The sequence below is a fragment of the Neodiprion virginianus genome, chromosome 6 (genome assembly GCF_021901495.1).
Source record: "Neodiprion virginianus isolate iyNeoVirg1 chromosome 6, iyNeoVirg1.1, whole genome shotgun sequence".
Classification (NCBI taxonomy): domain Eukaryota; kingdom Metazoa; phylum Arthropoda; class Insecta; order Hymenoptera; family Diprionidae; genus Neodiprion; species Neodiprion virginianus.
In genome coordinates, this window is record NC_060882.1 from 21,430,374 (window position 1) to 21,450,383 (window position 20,010).

Genomic DNA, 20,010 nt, shown 5'->3' on the forward strand with positions numbered 1-20,010 from the left:
AATATAAGACTAAGTGGCGTACGAGTTTGAAAACTGGAGAGCTTGTTATACACGGCTTAAAGGCGTTGATTATAATATAAATTTATAGGAAGCCCAATTCCGAACGTTTTCTTACACGTATTCAACAATGATGTACTTGAGATGAAATTTCGTCGAGTTTTGCCTTCCGTGTCTTCTTTATTACGAATTTCTTCATCTTGAGTTTACATCGTCAATCCATCTTACATCTTTTCTTTCTTCTCCTTCCCTTCTTTTCCAGTCATACGTATTTGTAACGTTGTTCTTTATGTATAACTTCTTTTTCACTCCTCTGCAACCCATGCTATAGTTTGAAAGAATAAAAAGAAGTATAACAATGCTTTTTCCGACGTTAAAATGAAAAAGTTTAACGCCACGATATCCCCGCTCATATTGCATTTGGATAGGTACGTGTAGGTGAATGTATGTATGTAATATATACATCGCCTGTATAATATACACACACGTAAGTTACGGTATTTCCTACATGTACGGATGAAAATTTCTTTGAAAGAGAAAGTATCATGTGACTCCACGAAGCCAGAGAATCCTTCAAAAACCCAGAACGACCCCAGGCTTCGGAATATGTATACATACAGTATACATAGATAGCTGGACGATATATGTTTTCTCCTCCCAAAGAGGCGTCCGCGCGCCGTCCAGGAAAAACCGACCAACTTTCTACTCTCCAATTTTCCTCTGCCGTCGGGTAAATAAATTCATTTACTTTTTCGTTACTCGACCAAGTGCTTGCAGGTACACTTGTACGTATATACGCATATACAGGGGATGCGACGGAAGATGTAATAAATAATTGTCGAACGAAGAAGACGTCATTTAAGAGAAGAAACAATAATAAGTTAATATAACGATAAAGAAATTGGAAATTTTTAGAAGAAATGGTCTCAAAATACGTCGCATCGTACGGCAATATTATATGTGACAAACGTGAAAATTCTTCCTTCCATTTTCAGACCGCGATTATATATCGATGTGCCGCCTGAGCTTCGTCCGTTCTGCAGGTGTACCTTCACCTACACCCGCATCTACACACAGAAGACGTTTACGAGTTTCCCGATAGCCCTAATTTCGCGAGGAATGGATTGTTGATTGATTCTGAAAAAAACGCACGGTCGTCTTCTCCTGAAACTCTGCGCACATGAACCCTCCCGATATTTCAATTCTTCGATACTTTATTTCCCTGGAATAATGCGGGAATGATTTTTTTTTTTTATCTCCTTGTATCAATAACGAGAACTCGATGGAATGTGGGAAAATCTCTGGCAAACGAGGTCGTCTTTATAATTGGAACGGTGAAATTGAAATAGAAATAGCAAGTCCTCCGGCTCCGGTGATTGGAATCCTCTTCTGCTTACTCGTGAAAGTAGAAAATGAATCCGATCAGAGACGATGCCTCGTATTTCCACAGACGCGTACGTCACACACGATATTTAAACGTCTGAATTCGCACGTGCCGATGTATGCATCCGCAAATTTATTCGCATTCATGCTGTACTCGATATATGACCTGTCACGCTTTTTGAGAAAGAAGATCAGAAGAATAACAAAAAGATGTAATCACCCGCCGTAGGAAGAAGCAATTACTTTTCCAATTTCGATTCATAGTGATTCGTAATAATTCTCCAAGCCCGTCGTCTCCTCGAATTAGCCGTATGTTAATATACCTCGACGTATAACTTCGTAACTGTGAATACATGCAGGGAGAAAAGCTTCGTATGTATAACGTTAATCTCGTTACCATATTCAAATTTCGTTTGAATACCGCGGAATACCATCAAGAATTTCTGTTTTTCATCAATCGCGCAGTATAATTTAACAGCTAATTTCTCCCAATCTTGCCAATCGTGAATACATGTAACACTGCATCGCATCGTCTAACATTTCTTGAAAATGGTTCACCTGACAAGAAGTGGACATCTCATACTTTCATTTCACAAACCTCGAAAATCGAATCAAATTTGGCAAATATTTTCGCGAGCGACAAAACTTTCAGCCTTTTCCATCAAGAGAGCTCGGATAAAGGGGGTGAAATTTTTCAAATTTTTTGTTTTTTTCTTCCTACCCGCGAAAGAATTTTAGCCCCTCGGTATTCGCGGGGAGTTTAGGCACGGCTCGGGCTGACGGCTGACGCAATTAAAAGTTTTCTACTTCTTGCGGTTAATCTGTCTTTGTCCTGGGTTATACCCGTTATGAACGACTCCCCTTAATGTCGCGTTGTCGGCATCTCCGTCCGTTCCGCAGTCCCGGGGATGAAACCAATCCTGCATTATTCATTAGGCACACCATTTCTCACATTTTTTTCCTCTCCTCCCCTTTTTCGCCTTCTTCCTTCTCCCCCTCCTTCCCTTCCTTTTCTTTCCCACTTCTCACGCTTCGAAGCATCGCTGGATTCACGACGTGTACAAAGAATTAATTTACACTCTCATTGTCAGTTCTCGGTAAGTTCTATCTAGTATTCCCAGCTATGCATACACGCGAGAAAAGACGAGAAAATTTCGTTGATTGAAAAATGCAGATTTTCAGTTGAAATAACCTTACGTCTTTTCCGAGAGAACGCGACGCACGAAAAAGCCTAGAAGCTGAGCCTCTTCCGCCCTGGTGAAAAGAAAAAATCACGCTCCGCAAACATAAGAACGAAGCTGCAATAACGTCACGAATAAATATCAAATTCACGACTGTGAATTTTTTTCTCCCCGCCTTTGCAGCACGGCTTCGCTTCGGTACGATTCCACACAAAAATTATGCGGTTCCAGCAGCCGGATTCACCCCCTGCGGACATACAAGTATTCGCATCGCTGCTATCTATCCCTGCGCTTCTCTTCGCCCCCAGAGTGTAGAGTTATAGCGAATCGAGAAAGGTTCGATTTACTTATCGCCTGCACTGTGGGTATCGGTATAAGCTTATTTTCTTTCATGTCCTTACGGGGATCATTGCAAAGAGCTTCTCTTCCTCCATTTCCATACTCGGCTCCTTTTACTTCTTCGATTTGTCGCGTCTTTTTTTCAACTCATTATTATACATACGAAAATGTGTTATGCAGCATTTGATTTCGGTAATAACGTCTTTTTCAACGCGTACGTGCGTGTCTGATATGCATATATGCCGACACCCTAGCTCTGTAGGTGGGCAAGCACATTATACACATAAGGGGTACAGCGATACGCGCACCTAACATGTAGACGTACACCGAAGGCGAGAAGGGAGCCGCTATAAATCAGAAAAATAATATCCTAGCCGCATTAAGTTACGATCTTTAATTTTGTACACCTTATTTACGACGTCCTTCGTTAAGCTTGTCCCTTCTTCATTCTCCACTGTCACTTCGCGTAAGATTAACGAACCTTGGTGAATTTAGTTCATTTAATTTTTTCTTGTATATTGTATGATATGCATTTTGAAGAAATTTTTCTTCTTTACGTTACCTTCAAAAATCTGCCCACAGTTTTCGAAAATATACAACAATTCGGTCAAATAAATAACGAGCCTGTACACTTTTGTTCAGATTGTCTTCAAGTAGCTATGATTCGAAAAGTCACGCGATTCGTTCGCTGCGATGACGTATCCGATGATTTTTCCTAAAGTCCCTTCACTGGATAAATTAACGATCGGGGATATTGAAATTACGAATAACTTGAAGCTGCGCTAAAAGGAAATCTCTTTTGTCCGTTCGTCATTTTCGCCACACATTTTCGTCATATTTGTCACATGGTCAGTTTGAACTGAGAATACGCGTTATTTCATATTTAAACGAAGAAAATTCAGAGATTAGAAATTTACGAACCTCGTTTGGCATATTTTGTAACATTCTTAATTAAGATAATCCTACACAACTACGTCATTCAACCTGCATTTTAAATCATGAAATTTTTGCGTCATCCTTGTAGTTTCTCAAACATTTTCAATGTAAAAATCCCAAACGTGACCGAGTCAAAGTGACAAACATCGCCAAAAGTAGGGCTGAATAGCTCTAAGGCTTGGAAATCTCATATACGTAGGTACGTAGTCGGGTTGAATATCGAAATTCGACGCGGATACATAGAGCTGAGACTTGAATTTCTTATCCTCCACACAATCTCGAATTCTCAACGGTTCAGCTATCTGGTATTACATCTGATACCTTCGGAAGCACAATTTCGACTCCCCCTTCCGTTCCGGCATACGGGTACGTATAGGTACGTATAGGTACGTATTCCCGCAGCGGATCGCTCGTGTAGACGTTACCTTAAAATGCATGATGGTAGGGAAACGTGTGCAGCTAGCTAGCTAATCAAAGCAGCTGTATATACATATAATATAAAGTTCGCGATGACAACATCTCTTGATTAACTCGCAATGAATGTCCCTTTTACGCGAATATCCTGACACATATCGCTCTGTATATTCTTCCCGAAAGTGCGTTGAAGTCGTCTGCGTAAAACGCATGCATTCGGCGTTACGTACCTCAGATAACCCTCGTCATTTGTCAAGAGGAGCAATCTGTGAACGGAGTAGATATTACTCAAACCGACATAATGGCAGAGCCATGCACCCGCCATAATCGTTGCAGCCAGAGTCCGTATACGCTCTCAACGTTATTGACGCACTCGAGGCAATTTGCATCAGGGGAGCAAATCGCCGGTCCATTCGGCACAAGACCTGTCGCAATAATCGTCAATTATATCTCCGATTTGAGGAGAACGCGCGACGATCAGCATCTGCCGCTTTCACGTTTAGTAGAGGAAGAAGAAGAAGAAGAAGAAGAAGAAGAAGATGAGGAAGAAAAGAACATCTTTTGGTGGAACGAATTCTTACTCTTTTGTGCATTGTCTCGGCATCTGCGGGAATAAGGAAAAGCCCGGCGTTGGATAAGGGACCACGAGCTTTGAGATAAGACGAAAGATGCGTACGATGTACGAGTCGAATCCTGAAACCCTATCGAGTGACAGCCCGGCTATGATGACATTTAAAAATCGCTTAATGCCTCTAGATTTTGAATTTCGATAGTTTTCCGCACGATACGGATGACGTTGATTTTTCAGTTCCATTTATCTCTTTCGCATCCCGACGAAGACTCGCACTTTAACGGATGTAGATTGATTGGCTCGAAATCGCTACGGAAATATGAGTATAAGAGGAGCTTTGTATCCTAGATGTAACGTCGAAGTAAGCTGTCTTTTCTTGCGTACGCGTTGCGCTTCGACTTGCAAGTACCAACCAAACTGGTTATCATCGAGAATGAATAGAATTTTACCTTTTATTTACCATTTATATCAGGTTCTTGGCAATAATCAATATAGTTGCTATGATTCTAGTATTTCAGTTCCTCTAAAAAATTACCGCTGGTTTGACTGCGGTGCAATTTCAACGAATTAAAGCCAAGGTGAAATGTCGGTTACTATTCACGCCTTACGATCGAGTTGTTACAGCGCGTTGACAAGCTGCGAAAATAACAAATTCCGAAATTTGATGAAACTGGAGGAGGGAAAGTATAAGAGAGACAAACTTACAGCAGTGAAAAATATTTTACGATGAAAAGCGTGACAAATTCTCGCGCACAAGTTGAACGTGTTGGAATATACGTCATGTCTACGTATAACAATGTATACTTTCAAGATATGATTTTCACACGTTGATGTGCGTATAAAACGAGATTTACACTGGTCAATTTACTTGATAAATTTTATATTTATTTCTTTTGCGGGCTTACCTACACACAAATGTATTTTATTCGCGTAAGCATCGATTCGCTTCTTTATCCGTATAAAAGTGACAAAAGAAACGTAGTCGATGCACAGCTTATCGATAGCGAACAAAATCTGGCAAGTAGTAAAAGTCGGTAACGAACGTACATTTTTCGTGCATCTATTTCTTTCGCGCCAGGTTTTTTCAGTCGACGCAAGTCGTCCACGCAGGGTGTCGCGTTTAAAATTCCACCACTGGATACAGGCAGCCTCTCAAAACCACTTGGCCGCTTTTCCTACCATTTTCATCCCCATTCCTCTACTTTATACATGTGTTCGTAATGCGTTCTTGTAGTTTTTAAATGCTGCCTACGTCTTGCGGGACATTTTACCGTAGACGTTAAAGCTGGAACCAGCTTGATATGCAATGCCTTGAAATCGTGCAATTATACCTGGGAGAAATCGGCTAGATTGTGTGCCACTTCAAGAAGCGCAACGTTTTTTAACATTAAAGTACCGGCAATTAACAAAAATGACCAAAGTTTCAAGTTTATCGACATGAGCCGATGCATATCAGTTCAGAAATTTGCCCCGAAATATTTTTAAACCTCTTCCGTTCAAAAAATGTCGTTAAGTTTCCGCATCTTCTTTTAATAACTTCCCTCCTAGGTACTTGATAATACTTGTGAATATATAGTAACAGTGCAAAGATACTTCTGCGCGACGTAATTATTCTAGATTTTTTAGCCGCGATTAGAGTTCCATTATAACAATTGCGCGATCTCAATTCATACGGATCGTGTCATTTTAAAAATGGAGATGAACAGAGTACGTACGATTGCTTTCCGCGTGCATAAATGAGACTCTCACATGCGATAAGGCGTAGTTGTGAAAACTCGCCAGATCGATTATACCTGTATTATATAACATGCAGCAGTACAGATTCAGGATTTTCGGAGAGCACAAATTAATATCATCCGAACGTGTGTACACGTGATATATCATGCGAGGATCAGGCGACTCTTCACTTGCTATATTAGCATTAAACAAGCATCAATGCATCTTGGAAGTGTTTGCCACTCCTGAATATTATTCTGACGTGTAATACCCCGTCGGTAAGCATCTTGAATTATTGCTGGTACACATATCGCCGGCGATTTACTTAGGGTGCCTTTGGGTTCACCGTAATTTAGACTGTGGCACCGGTAAGGAGGTCAAATACAAGACGTCGTCGATCTTCATTACTTTGACTGTAGTAATATATTAAACGGAAAATTTTTCGGTGAACGAGCTTTCGCGCAACGCCTTTTAACGGCAAGTTATTCATACACGACAAGAAAAATAAAAAATAGAAACACTTTCAATGTGGGAGCATACAATGCGAACGGGTTTCGTGGTTACGATATTTTTAACTTTACTCAGGTTGTACAATAAGTCAGTGTATTATATTTTTAGTAAAATCAGCATTAGATTATGCAAAACTCATTTCGGTAGTGCGCAATCGATCAAAGGGTGTCATCAAGTTCAGGCTTCATGCATAACACGCGTACGTTTTAGACAAATGTTATGTATCGATAGTCTTTGTGCTTGTGCGATGAATGCATCATAATACAATACTCATTTTCAACTTTTTTGGGTAAATAAATTAATATAGTATGTCAATAAAATTGTCCTGAATTCGATGAATGTTTATTCACCTATCGAAAGTTAAAATTAGTTTCTGAGATCCCACTTGGTGGAAAAAAGCTTCTAGAAACGGCAAAAAATTTTTTGTGACGTAGAAAATTTCAGAATTACCGAGACTGACACTTTTTGATTATTACCGAAATTTCGAGTGATTTTGAAGGGTGTCAGTATCAATCCTTTTATAAAACTGGCTGGAATTTGGAACTCATCGAGCGCGGTAGTACGATCGAGTTTTAATGACTTGTGTGTTTGTTTCTGAAATTGGGTAGGAAAATACCGTAGAATAAATACGAGATCCTCAACGACGCGTTATAGTGATACATACGGGATCTTAGGCGGTCTTCAGGACTTCCCAAGTTAAACGAAAACCGAGTCAAAAGTATACAACACAGAGAAATTCAGTGTTACTCGTCGAATGGTACGAAGGTGCAAGATGTATTAAGCTGTATAAGGTCCACAGAGAAGTTTTCTGAAAAGTCTTAAAAGCGAGACGGAAAAACAAATTAGAAATTCCGCAGGGACGTCTGAATAAGTGGCAATGCAGGAGGGCTGACGGGCTGCCTGTGGGGGTCGGAAGGGAAAGGGTGATGGGGGGATGGGGGGTTTAGAATTTGTTGCAAAAGTGCAGAGGAATGGCTGGGAATGCGCGTCGAGGTGCGGCGTGTATCTCTTATAGCTATTCGCTCGGGGTGCAGGGTGCACTCACTTGCAGCCGTCGAGTCATCCGGTCTTTCGCTTCTCGGTGCAGAGATGCAGAGAGCGGATGCAGAGACGAGAGATACGATCTCGCCATACGCGATCCATCCACCTGTCTTCTTCCAACATCCAATTTCCATAACATTAGCCTCCATACAGTCGCCACGCGGACCAGGCGACTTCGCGTCATCCGGCGCCGCGACGCTTCTTACACGGTAAATATGGGTGTGCTTATACACGCCAGCTTACACCGCTTGCGTACAACGGAGAGGCCGCAGACCGGATTGGTTATGTCCGCAGTAAGCGTCGTCGAGTTTACACTCTCTCACCCTTCGAATACGACACGTATTTTCAACACCGAGTGCAGCTTAAACAACCCGATTGCTGCTACGGTAAACGATCTTATCACGCCTTAACGATTTTGCAATGGCTTACACGGATTTCATACTTCTGCCTTTTATGTACTTAGGTAAATCCTGCTGGTTGTATCCAATATGTCCGTAACGTGTAACGCGGTATTCGTGCCTCATGGAAGGGAAGAGTAAGTGAAAGCGGATTTGGCAACTGCGTGTACAACAATTTTTGAGACGCCTAGGTGAAACGGCTGAACTTTAGTATACTTTGCTACGAAGCTATTTGACGCGAATAGATCTCAACGGAAAACAATTGCAATTACAGGAACGATTTAGTATGATATTCGCAGATCGAGCGACATGGTCGTGCTAGAGTTCACAGATGTTTTTGGTTTATTCGGAAATTTTAAATCAGATAGTGTTGGGTTGACGTCAAGTTATTCTCCATACAAGTCTATACCGCGTATTTTTTCTGCATTTTTTTTTTTTTCTTTACGATTAGTTGGTGGAATACAATGACGTATACAGAAGTGATATGGCCCAAAGGAACACCCTCAAAAAGGGACACTCCCCAGCAGTTCAAAACCAGCCATCGTACAGTCAAACTATACTTTCTTTGAGAATAAAGAAACGCACTATTTTCCCACTCAATGTCGAGTCAAATGATTAGTACGTCGTAAAGTTTTATCCTGCATGACCACACGACATCTACGGTCGATTAAAGCTACCAAGACATGATACAGTTCCATCAAAATATTACACTTATTGCTGTTCTTCTGTTCGTACTCGTACGACAAATTCACCGTGTAGGTGTAAAATAATACATATGCTCGATAAATGAGTTGCCGAAAAATAAAACCAACACGAACAACGGCCTAAATCGAGCTTTGATGAAAGGTTAATCTTACAGCCGGTAAAAAACGACAATTCCAATAAGGTGGAATTTTTTTTCTTTATCTCGCGAAAAGGCGACTCGGATCCAACGGCGTTCTTATTTTTCACGCGTCGGTACAAAGCCGCCTACGGCGAGGGCGTGGGATCGCGACCTCGGAACACTACCCCTGAGATGTTGACTCGCAATCAGTAGGAGTCCTGCCAAGTGACATTTTCCGCCCGAGCACTGTCGCCTCTTGGCCTTTCTTTCTTATAACATCTCCGATTGTTATTCCCGAAGAGAGTGAAAGAACCTGCCACCGTAATCACTGGCACTTTTTCACCAGGACATCGTCGAGCCTAGCCGACACGATCATCATCCCGTCCACCAGGACGGATGTAAAATATTTACATTAGTTCCTATTCTTCCTCCCCATTATTTTATCTCCTTCTTATCCTCCGTCTCTTTATCTCGTTTTTCCCGACTATCATCATTAGCCTTAATCCAACTTCGGGAGGACAAAGGTTCCAGTGATTCCTGACGCAGCGTATCCTACAGGTTGAGAGATAACAAACGTCCGGTTTTTCTTCCCGTGCTGTGTTATATTATCTTTCAGCTTACAGCTTACCCTTGATAGATTAACCTTGGAAAGACTGACCGTGAAAATGGAAAACTTGGATAAAAAATTATTGCGAAGTTTAGCGGAAAAGAAGAAAAAAATAAAAAACAATTATTTCGAGTCAAATTCAAAACCACAAACTTTTGCGAGCTATGTGGGAAAATTATTAGGGATGCAGTGTAGACGATTCGTGTTGCCATTACGCTTTGTTTAATTGCTTTTCCTTCTCTTCGCTCAACGTAAATCGGAGAATTTACTTTCCTCCCGTTGATCATGCGCATTTTTATTTTTTGTTCCATCTTCGCTTGCCTCCTACGCCGACTGGAGTTATGATCTCAAAAATATATACCGAGGTGTCAGGGTTACGAGCCCAGCGTGCAGATAATGTCTTTTCGAGAGGAATCCTTGAACTTGAAGCGTATAAGTTTCCCGATTGTATACAGTTACGCGTATATTCCATAATTCCACTTGTATTCTTACAGACTAGATGGACTTTTTCTCGAAAATACTTCTAACCCGAATTTTTCTTCTCTTTGTTTTCAGAATTTGAAGAATCAGATCATGACTACGAACGTTTGGGTGGAGCAGGTAAGCAATTTTCTATCTTTTTTCTCGATCAAGTTTAAGCGCAAAATAATATGTAATCGAATTTATCGGAACTACGTTAAAACGTCTATTTCCATTATTATAACATCGAATCTAGTTTTAAAGCCAGAGAAAACAAATGGAAAGGAAAATAATCGATTCAGTGATGCCGATCGGCAAACCTGACTGCATATTTGTCCGAGGTGTTAAGTCAACAAAAATTTCCCACCGGTACAGTTTAGAGAAGCTATTATACCGTATTGCATTCACCACCGGAAGTCATTAAAAATGAAAAGGCTTAATGGATGGTGGAGGAGTTGGATGAAAAAATTTTCTGCTACAGATAGACATTCGCATCTGTATACACTATTACTACGACGTATCAGATGAATTTTTCACGACAAACCTATAATTGCGATGTCCAGCAGCTGTTATAACCGGGTTATTTTCAGCCGTATGCCGAGTTTATTGCCAGAACATCCATAAAATATCCTACTACTGTTTGAATTCCGTTCACTCAATCGTTATTCTCCAATTTTACCGGTCATAACGTAACCGGTAAATTTGCCTAACAACATGTATCGATGAACTCCGTCAGCGAGAGATAAATTTGACTTGTGAATACGAGGGTCACGATTAAGTGAAAGTCAACCTGCCTAATTAAGGCCGAAAAACCGCGTAGTTTGAAACCGTGACACCGTGGCGATATTCTCGTTCGAGATTCACCTCCTTCTATACATGCCAGCGATCGCTTCGAATCCACAAGTCAAGTGGGATCGGATCGACACTTTCCATTATAATGTCGAAGTGTTCCCGCGGTTTCAGAAAAGCGATTGTCCCTTAGATTCGGAGTGAGCTAGGTGGGTACGTATAATGAAAAGAAAGAAAGAAAGAAAAAAGAAAGTGAGAAGAGAAAAGAAAGGACGAGAAAAGAAGCGAGATCAGCCGGGGCGCGGAAGGCGTGACTCGCATGCCGAGGGGCAGCCCCTTTTCGGACTCCCGGATCCTTTCGAGTCTTCTTCCTCTTTTGTACGGAATCCCCGTCCAGATGCGATCCTACCTGCCCTTAGCTGCTGGGAGCCTTGAGCCTGACTATTCGCAGCCCATAACATACCTCGCCACTTTGTCTTCCACGACATTAATCCATTTTCCGACACCGCCGGGGATATCCTCGGGAAGAATTTCATCCACATTGCAACATTGCGTTCTATTTACGCATGTTACGAACCACCACCACCACCGCCTTCACCCTATCGCAAATTCCCAGCAGAAACGACGAGAGGTCAAGGCTCACGAAATGGTAAAAACTTGACAACTGAAAGAAATATTTGTCATTTCTTTGTTTCTTACATTTGAACCCATGTCCCATCCAACCTAACCTTCCCACCAGCGATCTGCAAGAAGACAACGAAAGAAAGCCTGAGGAGCTATCGTTGCATCTGTATCCAGTTTGAAAACATGGTGCAAAGTTCTACCGTTACCGAAATCCTGTCGTCGATACATCCGTAGCAGGTGGTTGAGCGCTTCGGCGGAAGTAGGTACCTGTGTCTCTGTCATCATCAGTTCCGGATGATCGTCATTAATAACGGTACTACCGTTGTTTGCCGCTCAACTGCGCCAACCAGCTGATTAGGAACACCCAGTTGGGTCAAGGCTGATGTGATTCGGTCAGTCGGTACCGGTTTCAACACTTTTGGTCAACACTATTGTCAGAATGTGTAATGACAACTGGCCTGAACTACATGGTTACCACTTTCACTCTGGTGCATTTCGGTGAGATGAAAACCAGCCACATCTACCGGAACTGTATCGGAACTGTTCCCGCCTCGACGACGCTCAACTTGGCACCTCGCCGAGCTTTCCGTCGCCCTAAAGCTTTCGACAGAGACACGGCGGAACCGCTGAGCACCGCGACGCCTTGTGCCAAGCCACCTAACGGCCATCTAGGTACTTACCGAATTGAAACACTCGAGATTTTCCGGTTTTTCATTGCATTAGTGCAACATTTATCGTGTCATTATGTCCTTTGAATATTTTCCCTCTTATTATATTCCGATTATTATTTCAAAACTCGCTTATCTAGGTACACTGATGATTCAGTACAAAATATCAAGATCCTTCTATGTTTTTGTATTATCTTGTCTGCTATCGCGCCTAGCGTATTAGACCTAAATGATACTACACAGTTTGTTATTACGACTCAAATTTCTACTTTTCTCGTCAGACTTCAATTTTTGTAAAATACCGTCATTTTATTGCAAAATCTATCGTACGTAGCTTGTATCATGTTATTTTTCTGGTATCTTAAACTTGTTGTATTTTCCACGCCTATCCCCACACCTTCCACCGCGTTCTTTGCCGCGGCCGACGCGGTATATTTGAAATCTGCGTGACCGACTTTCTCGGGCTGTTTGTACAGGACAGTCTGAGAGCAGTATGTTTGAGACCAGCCCGATCAGCCTCACCAGCCCCGAATGAATCTCTGTTTCATTTACTATTTTGCTTTCGTTTGTGACTTCACTCGACGTCTCCACGTTTCCCTCTACCAACTATTAACGGAGTAAATTTATTTCATTTCACGTTATTTTGTTGCGTCGATTAAATTTCGTATCGTTCGAACTTAGAATTTGGTGCCCAACGCATATATTCCGCGTCATTTGCTTCTGTATTTTTTCTTTTTCTGTTATTATTTATTTGGTTGTTGTCTTTTTTTTTTTTTAATTTCAAGGTGTGTTTGCGAGCGTACCTATCATTTTCTTTTTTTAATTATCATATCAATATTTCACCGCTCTACACTTTATGTCGATAGATTTTTCAACGAAATCTTGGCAACGATAATATACCTACTTGAAAACACAATTGAGGATAAAATAGTATCATGAAAAATTGCAAGATTGTAATTTCTTCAAAACGACAAGGTATTGGAATGTTTATTAATTTGAATTATTATGTTTAGAAGCTATTACATCTACTAAGTTGAAGCGTTACTCCTTTACTGACAGTATACTCTGCCCGCTCAGAAAGGCGGAATCAGATTAAATCAGTGTTCATCATGGAGAAACGCGGTAAAGACAGCACCGCTCGTAGAGGTTTTACATTTTCCAAAGTATGCTCAATTATCCGGCTAGTGAAATTTCCCGTGACTCTAGAAACAGCGTAATTGGGAAAGAAAGCAAGAATACCTTGCCAAGGATAAAAGTCAAAGAATCTCTAAAACCTCGGAGTATAATTTATGAAAGTGAAAAAAGAAAAAACGAAGGCTTATCCATTCACGTGTGGTAAGAATGAGCGAGTCGGTGTTCGGGGAAAAAATTTTCGCCCCGTCAGGCGATGGCTGCTTCGATAGCAATATCGATGCCGAGTGTCGGAGAAAAGGATTTACGCCGGCGAAGATAAGTTTTGGGAAAAGAAGGAGAGAGAGTGAAATAATATAATTGCAACGAAACGACGAAAAGCGTAATCTCTTACAGAGGACCGGAACTTTCTTTTTTGAGTCAAGGATCGATCCCGCGCTTTTCGCAGCTTCTACAACCGTTCGCGCGACTTGGTCGAAATACTTTTTATCCCACAATGTGAAAGGTTTCAGTTCTTACGTACTCGCCTTTGGGTCGCGGCTAGAGTCGTCGGATGATGATCCACACGAGTCCGAAAGAATTACAATCAAATTTTTACCATTTAAAACAGACGAAGTATAACGCAGTTAGAGTTCGAAAGTGACGCTGAGTAGCGCTAAACGAACCTTAATGGGAGGAACTTAAGTTCACTTAGGCTGAGTAAAATTTATACACGGAGCTCTTCACCGTGTGCTTATATTAGGTTGAACTTGAGTCGAGGAGAAGAAGAGGGTAGAAAAGGAAATGAGAGAGCAGAGGAGAAGAGAAGAGAAGGAGGAGGAAAGCAGAGACAGGAACAGGAAATAGGAACGGACGGCGTTTACGAACCAACAAAGTCGACGAGAGTAATTCTATTTGTAAGAGGCAGGGTGAAAAGCAGATTTTGAAACAATAATAATCAAGATTTTGAATAGGTAGCTTGAACGAAATACAATTAAAAGATGATTGCTTCAGGACGACACTCGGCGGGAGGCGTGAGGCGGAATTGAAAGAGGTGCTAACGAATTTTCAAGCATTAAACGGACGAGGCGGAGCTTACACGTATAATACTTTGCTTCCACAGGAGCGGGGACGAGTTTATGGTTGATACGGGTTAAAACAGATGCAAATATTCGTCCGAGGCTCCGGTAACACTGCAGGATTCGGAAATAAACCGAGACAATTAGTCCGTTCTCCGCTGCTCCAACTGGAGGACATGCGGTCTGCCTATAAAATACACATTTACTCTCCAATAATTCAAGCCCCGTATTCAACCGGTCTAAAATTATACACGTTTCTGAACATGTTTGTATTTACGTCTGTGCGGACTACTCCGACGATGAAAGCATACATATTCAGCAACCAATTAACAAACTTCATCAGCATTCCGATCTAATCGAAAATTACGAGGTACGATCCATCCATGATTGGCTTCGCGTCTTCGCGAAAGCTCGCCGAATCGAACTTTACGTATCATCTCGCAGCAATGTTATATTGCGCATCGTGTCTGCATTCTTTTCATCATTTTCTAGTTGATTGTAAGATTCAGCTCTCTCCGCCTGTACTCTAAACTTTACACGCGATGCCTAACTCGTCGGCAAGGAATTCTGAAAATATCAGCTCGTAACAAGTAGCCAATGAGAGACCTGCCTTCGGCGTCTCCGATTACTTGCATTACACCGCATTGCGGTAAATAAATACGTGAGAAAATGCGAGGAAAGACTATATCAGGCTGATGAGAACACCGAGAGGCTTTACGAGGATGTGCAGCCGGTAGCTGAAGCATTATCGTTAACGTCGATCAGGGGTTCGCCAATGTAGCGTGAAATAAGGTTTCGTTGTTGCCAATCAATTGTCGCCGTTGACGGCAGTCTCAGCGTGTGTACGGAGTGTAATAAATAGCATTATCTACTCTACACGTATAACAGGTAAGTATATGGGTTGTTACTCACGTATGACGAGGACGGCAGGCTTCGTTGTCAGCTCCCGCAGCGAGAGTTTCCTGCGTCTTTTCTACCTCACGAGTACGCGTCGACTCGATCCGGTGCGATGCACATCACGGGCACAAATTTTCACTGCGTTTCAAACTCAGGTGTTGCGAGTTAATTGCGAATTTATATAGTCGTCACGAAAAGTTGGCATCGATCAAATCGCCGTTAATGATCACTCTCGCGATGTTTCAGCATCGAGTTCAATCGCAAGCAAAACCTAACGAAGCGTTTCAGCTGATGGAAGGAAATAGAAACCGTAGAAAAAGTTCGACAAAATTCAAGAGCATAGATGTTTTATTTTCGTTAGTTTACTCTGAAGATTTGCAACAGCTACCTACCAGAGACGCGAAAAGACAAACGTAGGCTTGCGGTCAGTTCACATTTGCACGCGTACTTGAATACCGAACACGCCGCGAATAGTTATCTCAATAGCGTCGAATTGCGTACGTCCTACTACTGCGACCCAAGGGGCAAGACTGAAGCCATTGTCTTTACATACCTAAGTCTTGAAGTTGTGAAAACTGTGCAAGGTGACAACGTGTCTGTAACAGTGTTATTGATCCTTTCAAAATACAATACGTGATCCCTAACTCTAAGCGAAGATAAGATTATACGAATTAACAATTCATCGATTCAACAATTCGTATGTAATATGTTTTCGTGAATCCGTTCTCCTTGTTTTTTTCTTCTTTTACTAGAACGATTGATATTTTCATTTACTCGCACAAAATTAACAATTCACGTACGACGAGAATATCCGAAATCTGAGTGTTCCGAGGGTTGCTTTGCTCTCCGTGACGTGTCGGTTAATTCGATACGACGTGTAGGTTGTGACGTAATCAACACGCCTGCCGGGATACATTTGAATTCTAAATGAGCGAATATGTGAATATATTCTTGCCCCCGGGTAATAATATTTGTTCGATAGCGAAGACGAGAGCTTGTCTTTTATAAAACGCCTTGTTCTCGTGCCTAGAACTCGTTCGATTAATATCTTCTACCGTTTCACTCAATCCGATCTGTATACTTCATCATTTCACCAGCTTCCCTGGTCCAAATAAATACCAAACATGGAAGTAATATTCATCACGCGACAGCTCTTAATTTTGTAGAGAAAGAATGCTCGATGCGATCAGTATCGGCAGTTGGTAGTTTCAGTCTCTTCGTGCATTCGACCGACAATGAGTCGTAATCAAGGGTTGACGAAGCGGGCTGCTAAATGTGGAAAGCTTTCATCCGGGTTCACTATATGCGATAAATTAACTCTGTATGAAAGAGTCTCGCGGTATAAACGGTAGGCGGTGATTTCACATACATATAACTCAAAAGCCGAGCGCTGATACCGCGGGTGTCGAAATTGGCAGCTGGCAGCAGCTACGCCGAGACGATCTACAAGCCGCGGAGCGAGTAGCAGTTGGCGGAATAACACCCGGTCCTTCCCCTGCAGATTATCTCATCCCCCGGAATTTAACGCAGGATCTCACTTTTGGAGAGACAAGGTGTACGTAAACCGACTGAAAACCGTATTGTCTGATACCGGGGAATTTGCCTGCGAGCATTGACGCGGAAGCGAAGCCTCTATCCGTCCTTTTTTTACGTTCGTATCACGTGACGCTCGATGCCACACTTCGCGCTGTTGTGTGACATTTTTTTTTTTAATTTCAAAACGTGCCAAATATCAATTACACGGATAAGTATGTAACGAAACATTGGTGGAGGTGGGATCGATGATCGATGGAAATAAAACTTCTCTCCCATCGAACGTTGTTTGCATGCAAATAACGGCAATAAAATCACGCGGTTCGAACTTCCCGGATTTGTTTTCAACTCTGACATTCATGATACACGTTAACTCCAATTTAAATTCCGACGATGCGAAACGATTTTTATACGTTTACGTGATATATTTCTACTGGTTGATCGTTCGCGTTCGCTTTAGCAAGGCTCTTTCCGAACTTTTAAATTCGATCCGATTACCGATTTAATTTTTTTTTCCGCCGAACAAGAATGAAGAAATACAAAACGGTCAGAAGAAAGCTGTATATAAAACGAAAAATATTCTAGATTCATTATCACCAATATCCAGTTTCGTATTGAACATCGCGCGTAAAGCATACGTGATACTGTACGTACCGTACGATACACACGCATAGGTATAAAACGGCAAAAGGGTCGCTTATTTTCATTTATCTCGAAAGGGTGGTGGGGGAAAATTGGCGTGATTGGAAGAAACGAGGCGAGAGAAGGGATTCGAAAGCGTTTTGCGAGAGAGGGGTCGTTGTATGCCGGGCTGTCGAAAGCCAAGCCCTGTAAATAAACTTTAGTTTCCTTGTTATTCCGTAAAAATTTATCGACTGTCGCAGTTACACCCGTGCATACCATACGCGTGTATAAAACACGGAGAAGCACCGCGCGATCCCCCGACCGATATAATCCGATCTGAGCTATCTCACCCCCGCAATTTCAACCCCCACGCAGCGTATAACGAACACGTCGTACCTACCGAGAAGTTTTTACGTCCGTTCCTACCTCCCGGCATGTTCTATTTCGCATTCCCCGCGAGCCTTCTTCCTCTATAACACCGGCGTGCCCCCGAATTCGTTCCCCCCGAACGACACTCGTTAGCTTCCCGAATCAGTTGGGAATGTCGTGACGGTTCCGAGGCCGATAAGAGTCAGGGAATAGACAAAAGCGTGAGTAGAGATGCCGGAATTTGGGTCTGCACGAGGAAGAATCCGCGACCATCGGGCAGGTCGATCCAGAGTCGTTGATATTTTCGTTATAGAATACGTGGGAAGCGATAATTCTGACATTCGCTTACCACGTTTCTGATCTCTGAATGATTGAGTTGCGCCCATGCCGCGTTTGAGGGGAACTACGCGGAGGATATGTGGCATACGTAACCGCGACAACATCCTTGTCTCGATCAATCAAGCACAGGGTCGATTAATCACGTTTACCGTACGCGTGCGCTTAGGGCTAAGCATCTGGAGGGGTAAGTTTATTAATTAGGTAGCTTCTTCACGGTTTCTCGCGCCCCTCTGCAACAAGGGAGGACACAACGCGGATATAATTTGTCAATTAGACTCTGGCTCTGGGGACCCTACGTTATATGTGTACCCGTCTGAGCGACGAGACCTTGCGTCAAACTGACGTCTAAATCGCGACTGCAATACCTGTGTAATTATCGATTCAAATCGTGGTGAACATTGCGCAGCGTTGGATTTTATCACCCTGGCTCGTCGATAATCGCGAGAGGCTTCATATCGTTATTCCAGCGTTTTGCGCAGTCGATTTTACAATCTAGCCAGCGTCCGAAGGATAAACAATTCTCGACGTGGATCGTTCGGCGGAGGCGAGCGAAAGCAAACAAATAAACGAATGGAAACAGCCTGAATCAAGAAAGACCCTGCAGGTTAAGGCAGGCGCCACTTCAACTTGGCGATCGAAAAGTCTTCGAAACAAGACCAGCCGGAGCCCCCGATCCAATCGTTAACGACCCGACAGGGTCGAGTTTGCGATTCCCCCGAAGAAGTTGGCCGGTATCTCGGAATGACTTAACCCCGATACCCTCCGGGACATTAGACATTTGGACTCAAAAGCCGAAACAGCTTGGTCGTTGCAATCAGCCTTTCTCTGGCGATTATATCGGTGTGATTTATTTATTTTCACGTACTTTCGCTTTTGTACTTCGTGATTATGAAAAAAAATATCGGAAATACATCGACACCGTTATACAGTTACGGTTATAACAAATTTTCATTTATCACTTACTGACAATATTTATATTCCTTTTGCCAGCGACGTCACTCTCGCTTTAGGAAATATATAACCGAGTACGGAGGGAAGTTCGCGCCGGATGAACGGAGCTTATTATTTATTCATTTTTTCTTCACTTTACGAAAGATACGCCGTATATTGCGTATACGACATTGCGATGTCAGTTTTGATTTGGGGTCCCTTACGAGTTCCGGCCGACAGGTGTCAACCCCTCACTGTACGATGTTCGGTGGAAGGTGAAATGGAAAACGGTCAGAGAAATATACTCGTCAACTACCGACTAGACTTGGAGATAGTTTTGCTATTCCCGAGGCTCGTGGTCTCTGTCGAGAGTGCCTTGAACTAACAATATAAGCCAGATCGGAGGCGTGTCGCTTTGAGAGATATGGAAATTTTCCCGATCACTATTACCGAGAGGTACTTAAACCGAGAGCCACGATAAAAGTTTAATATCGCCTTTGGGTGGCCAAAGCCGGGGCGCCGCAGCAGCCGGCCTCGCTACCGGGGGTGTAAAGTGAAGTAAAATAAAACGAATAAATAACGATCGGTGAACAGGTATTAGAAAAGTGAAGCGCCATCAGCTACTGGCAATATAGTTCGTTCCGAAGCAGCCGGTAAGCTGATCTAAACTATT

At 42.4% G+C, this 20,010-nt stretch overlaps 1 protein-coding gene across 1 annotated transcript in view; it reads left to right on the forward strand.

Moving 5' to 3' along the window:
• LOC124307063 (acetylcholine receptor subunit alpha-like 1) overlaps positions 1-20,010 on the forward strand; it is a 105,822-nt gene that overhangs the window by 72,738 nt on the left and 13,074 nt on the right. Inside the window, 1 exon segment of the mRNA XM_046768380.1 lies at positions 10,472-10,516. Within this exon segment, the coding sequence (XP_046624336.1) occupies positions 10,472-10,516 (45 nt within the window).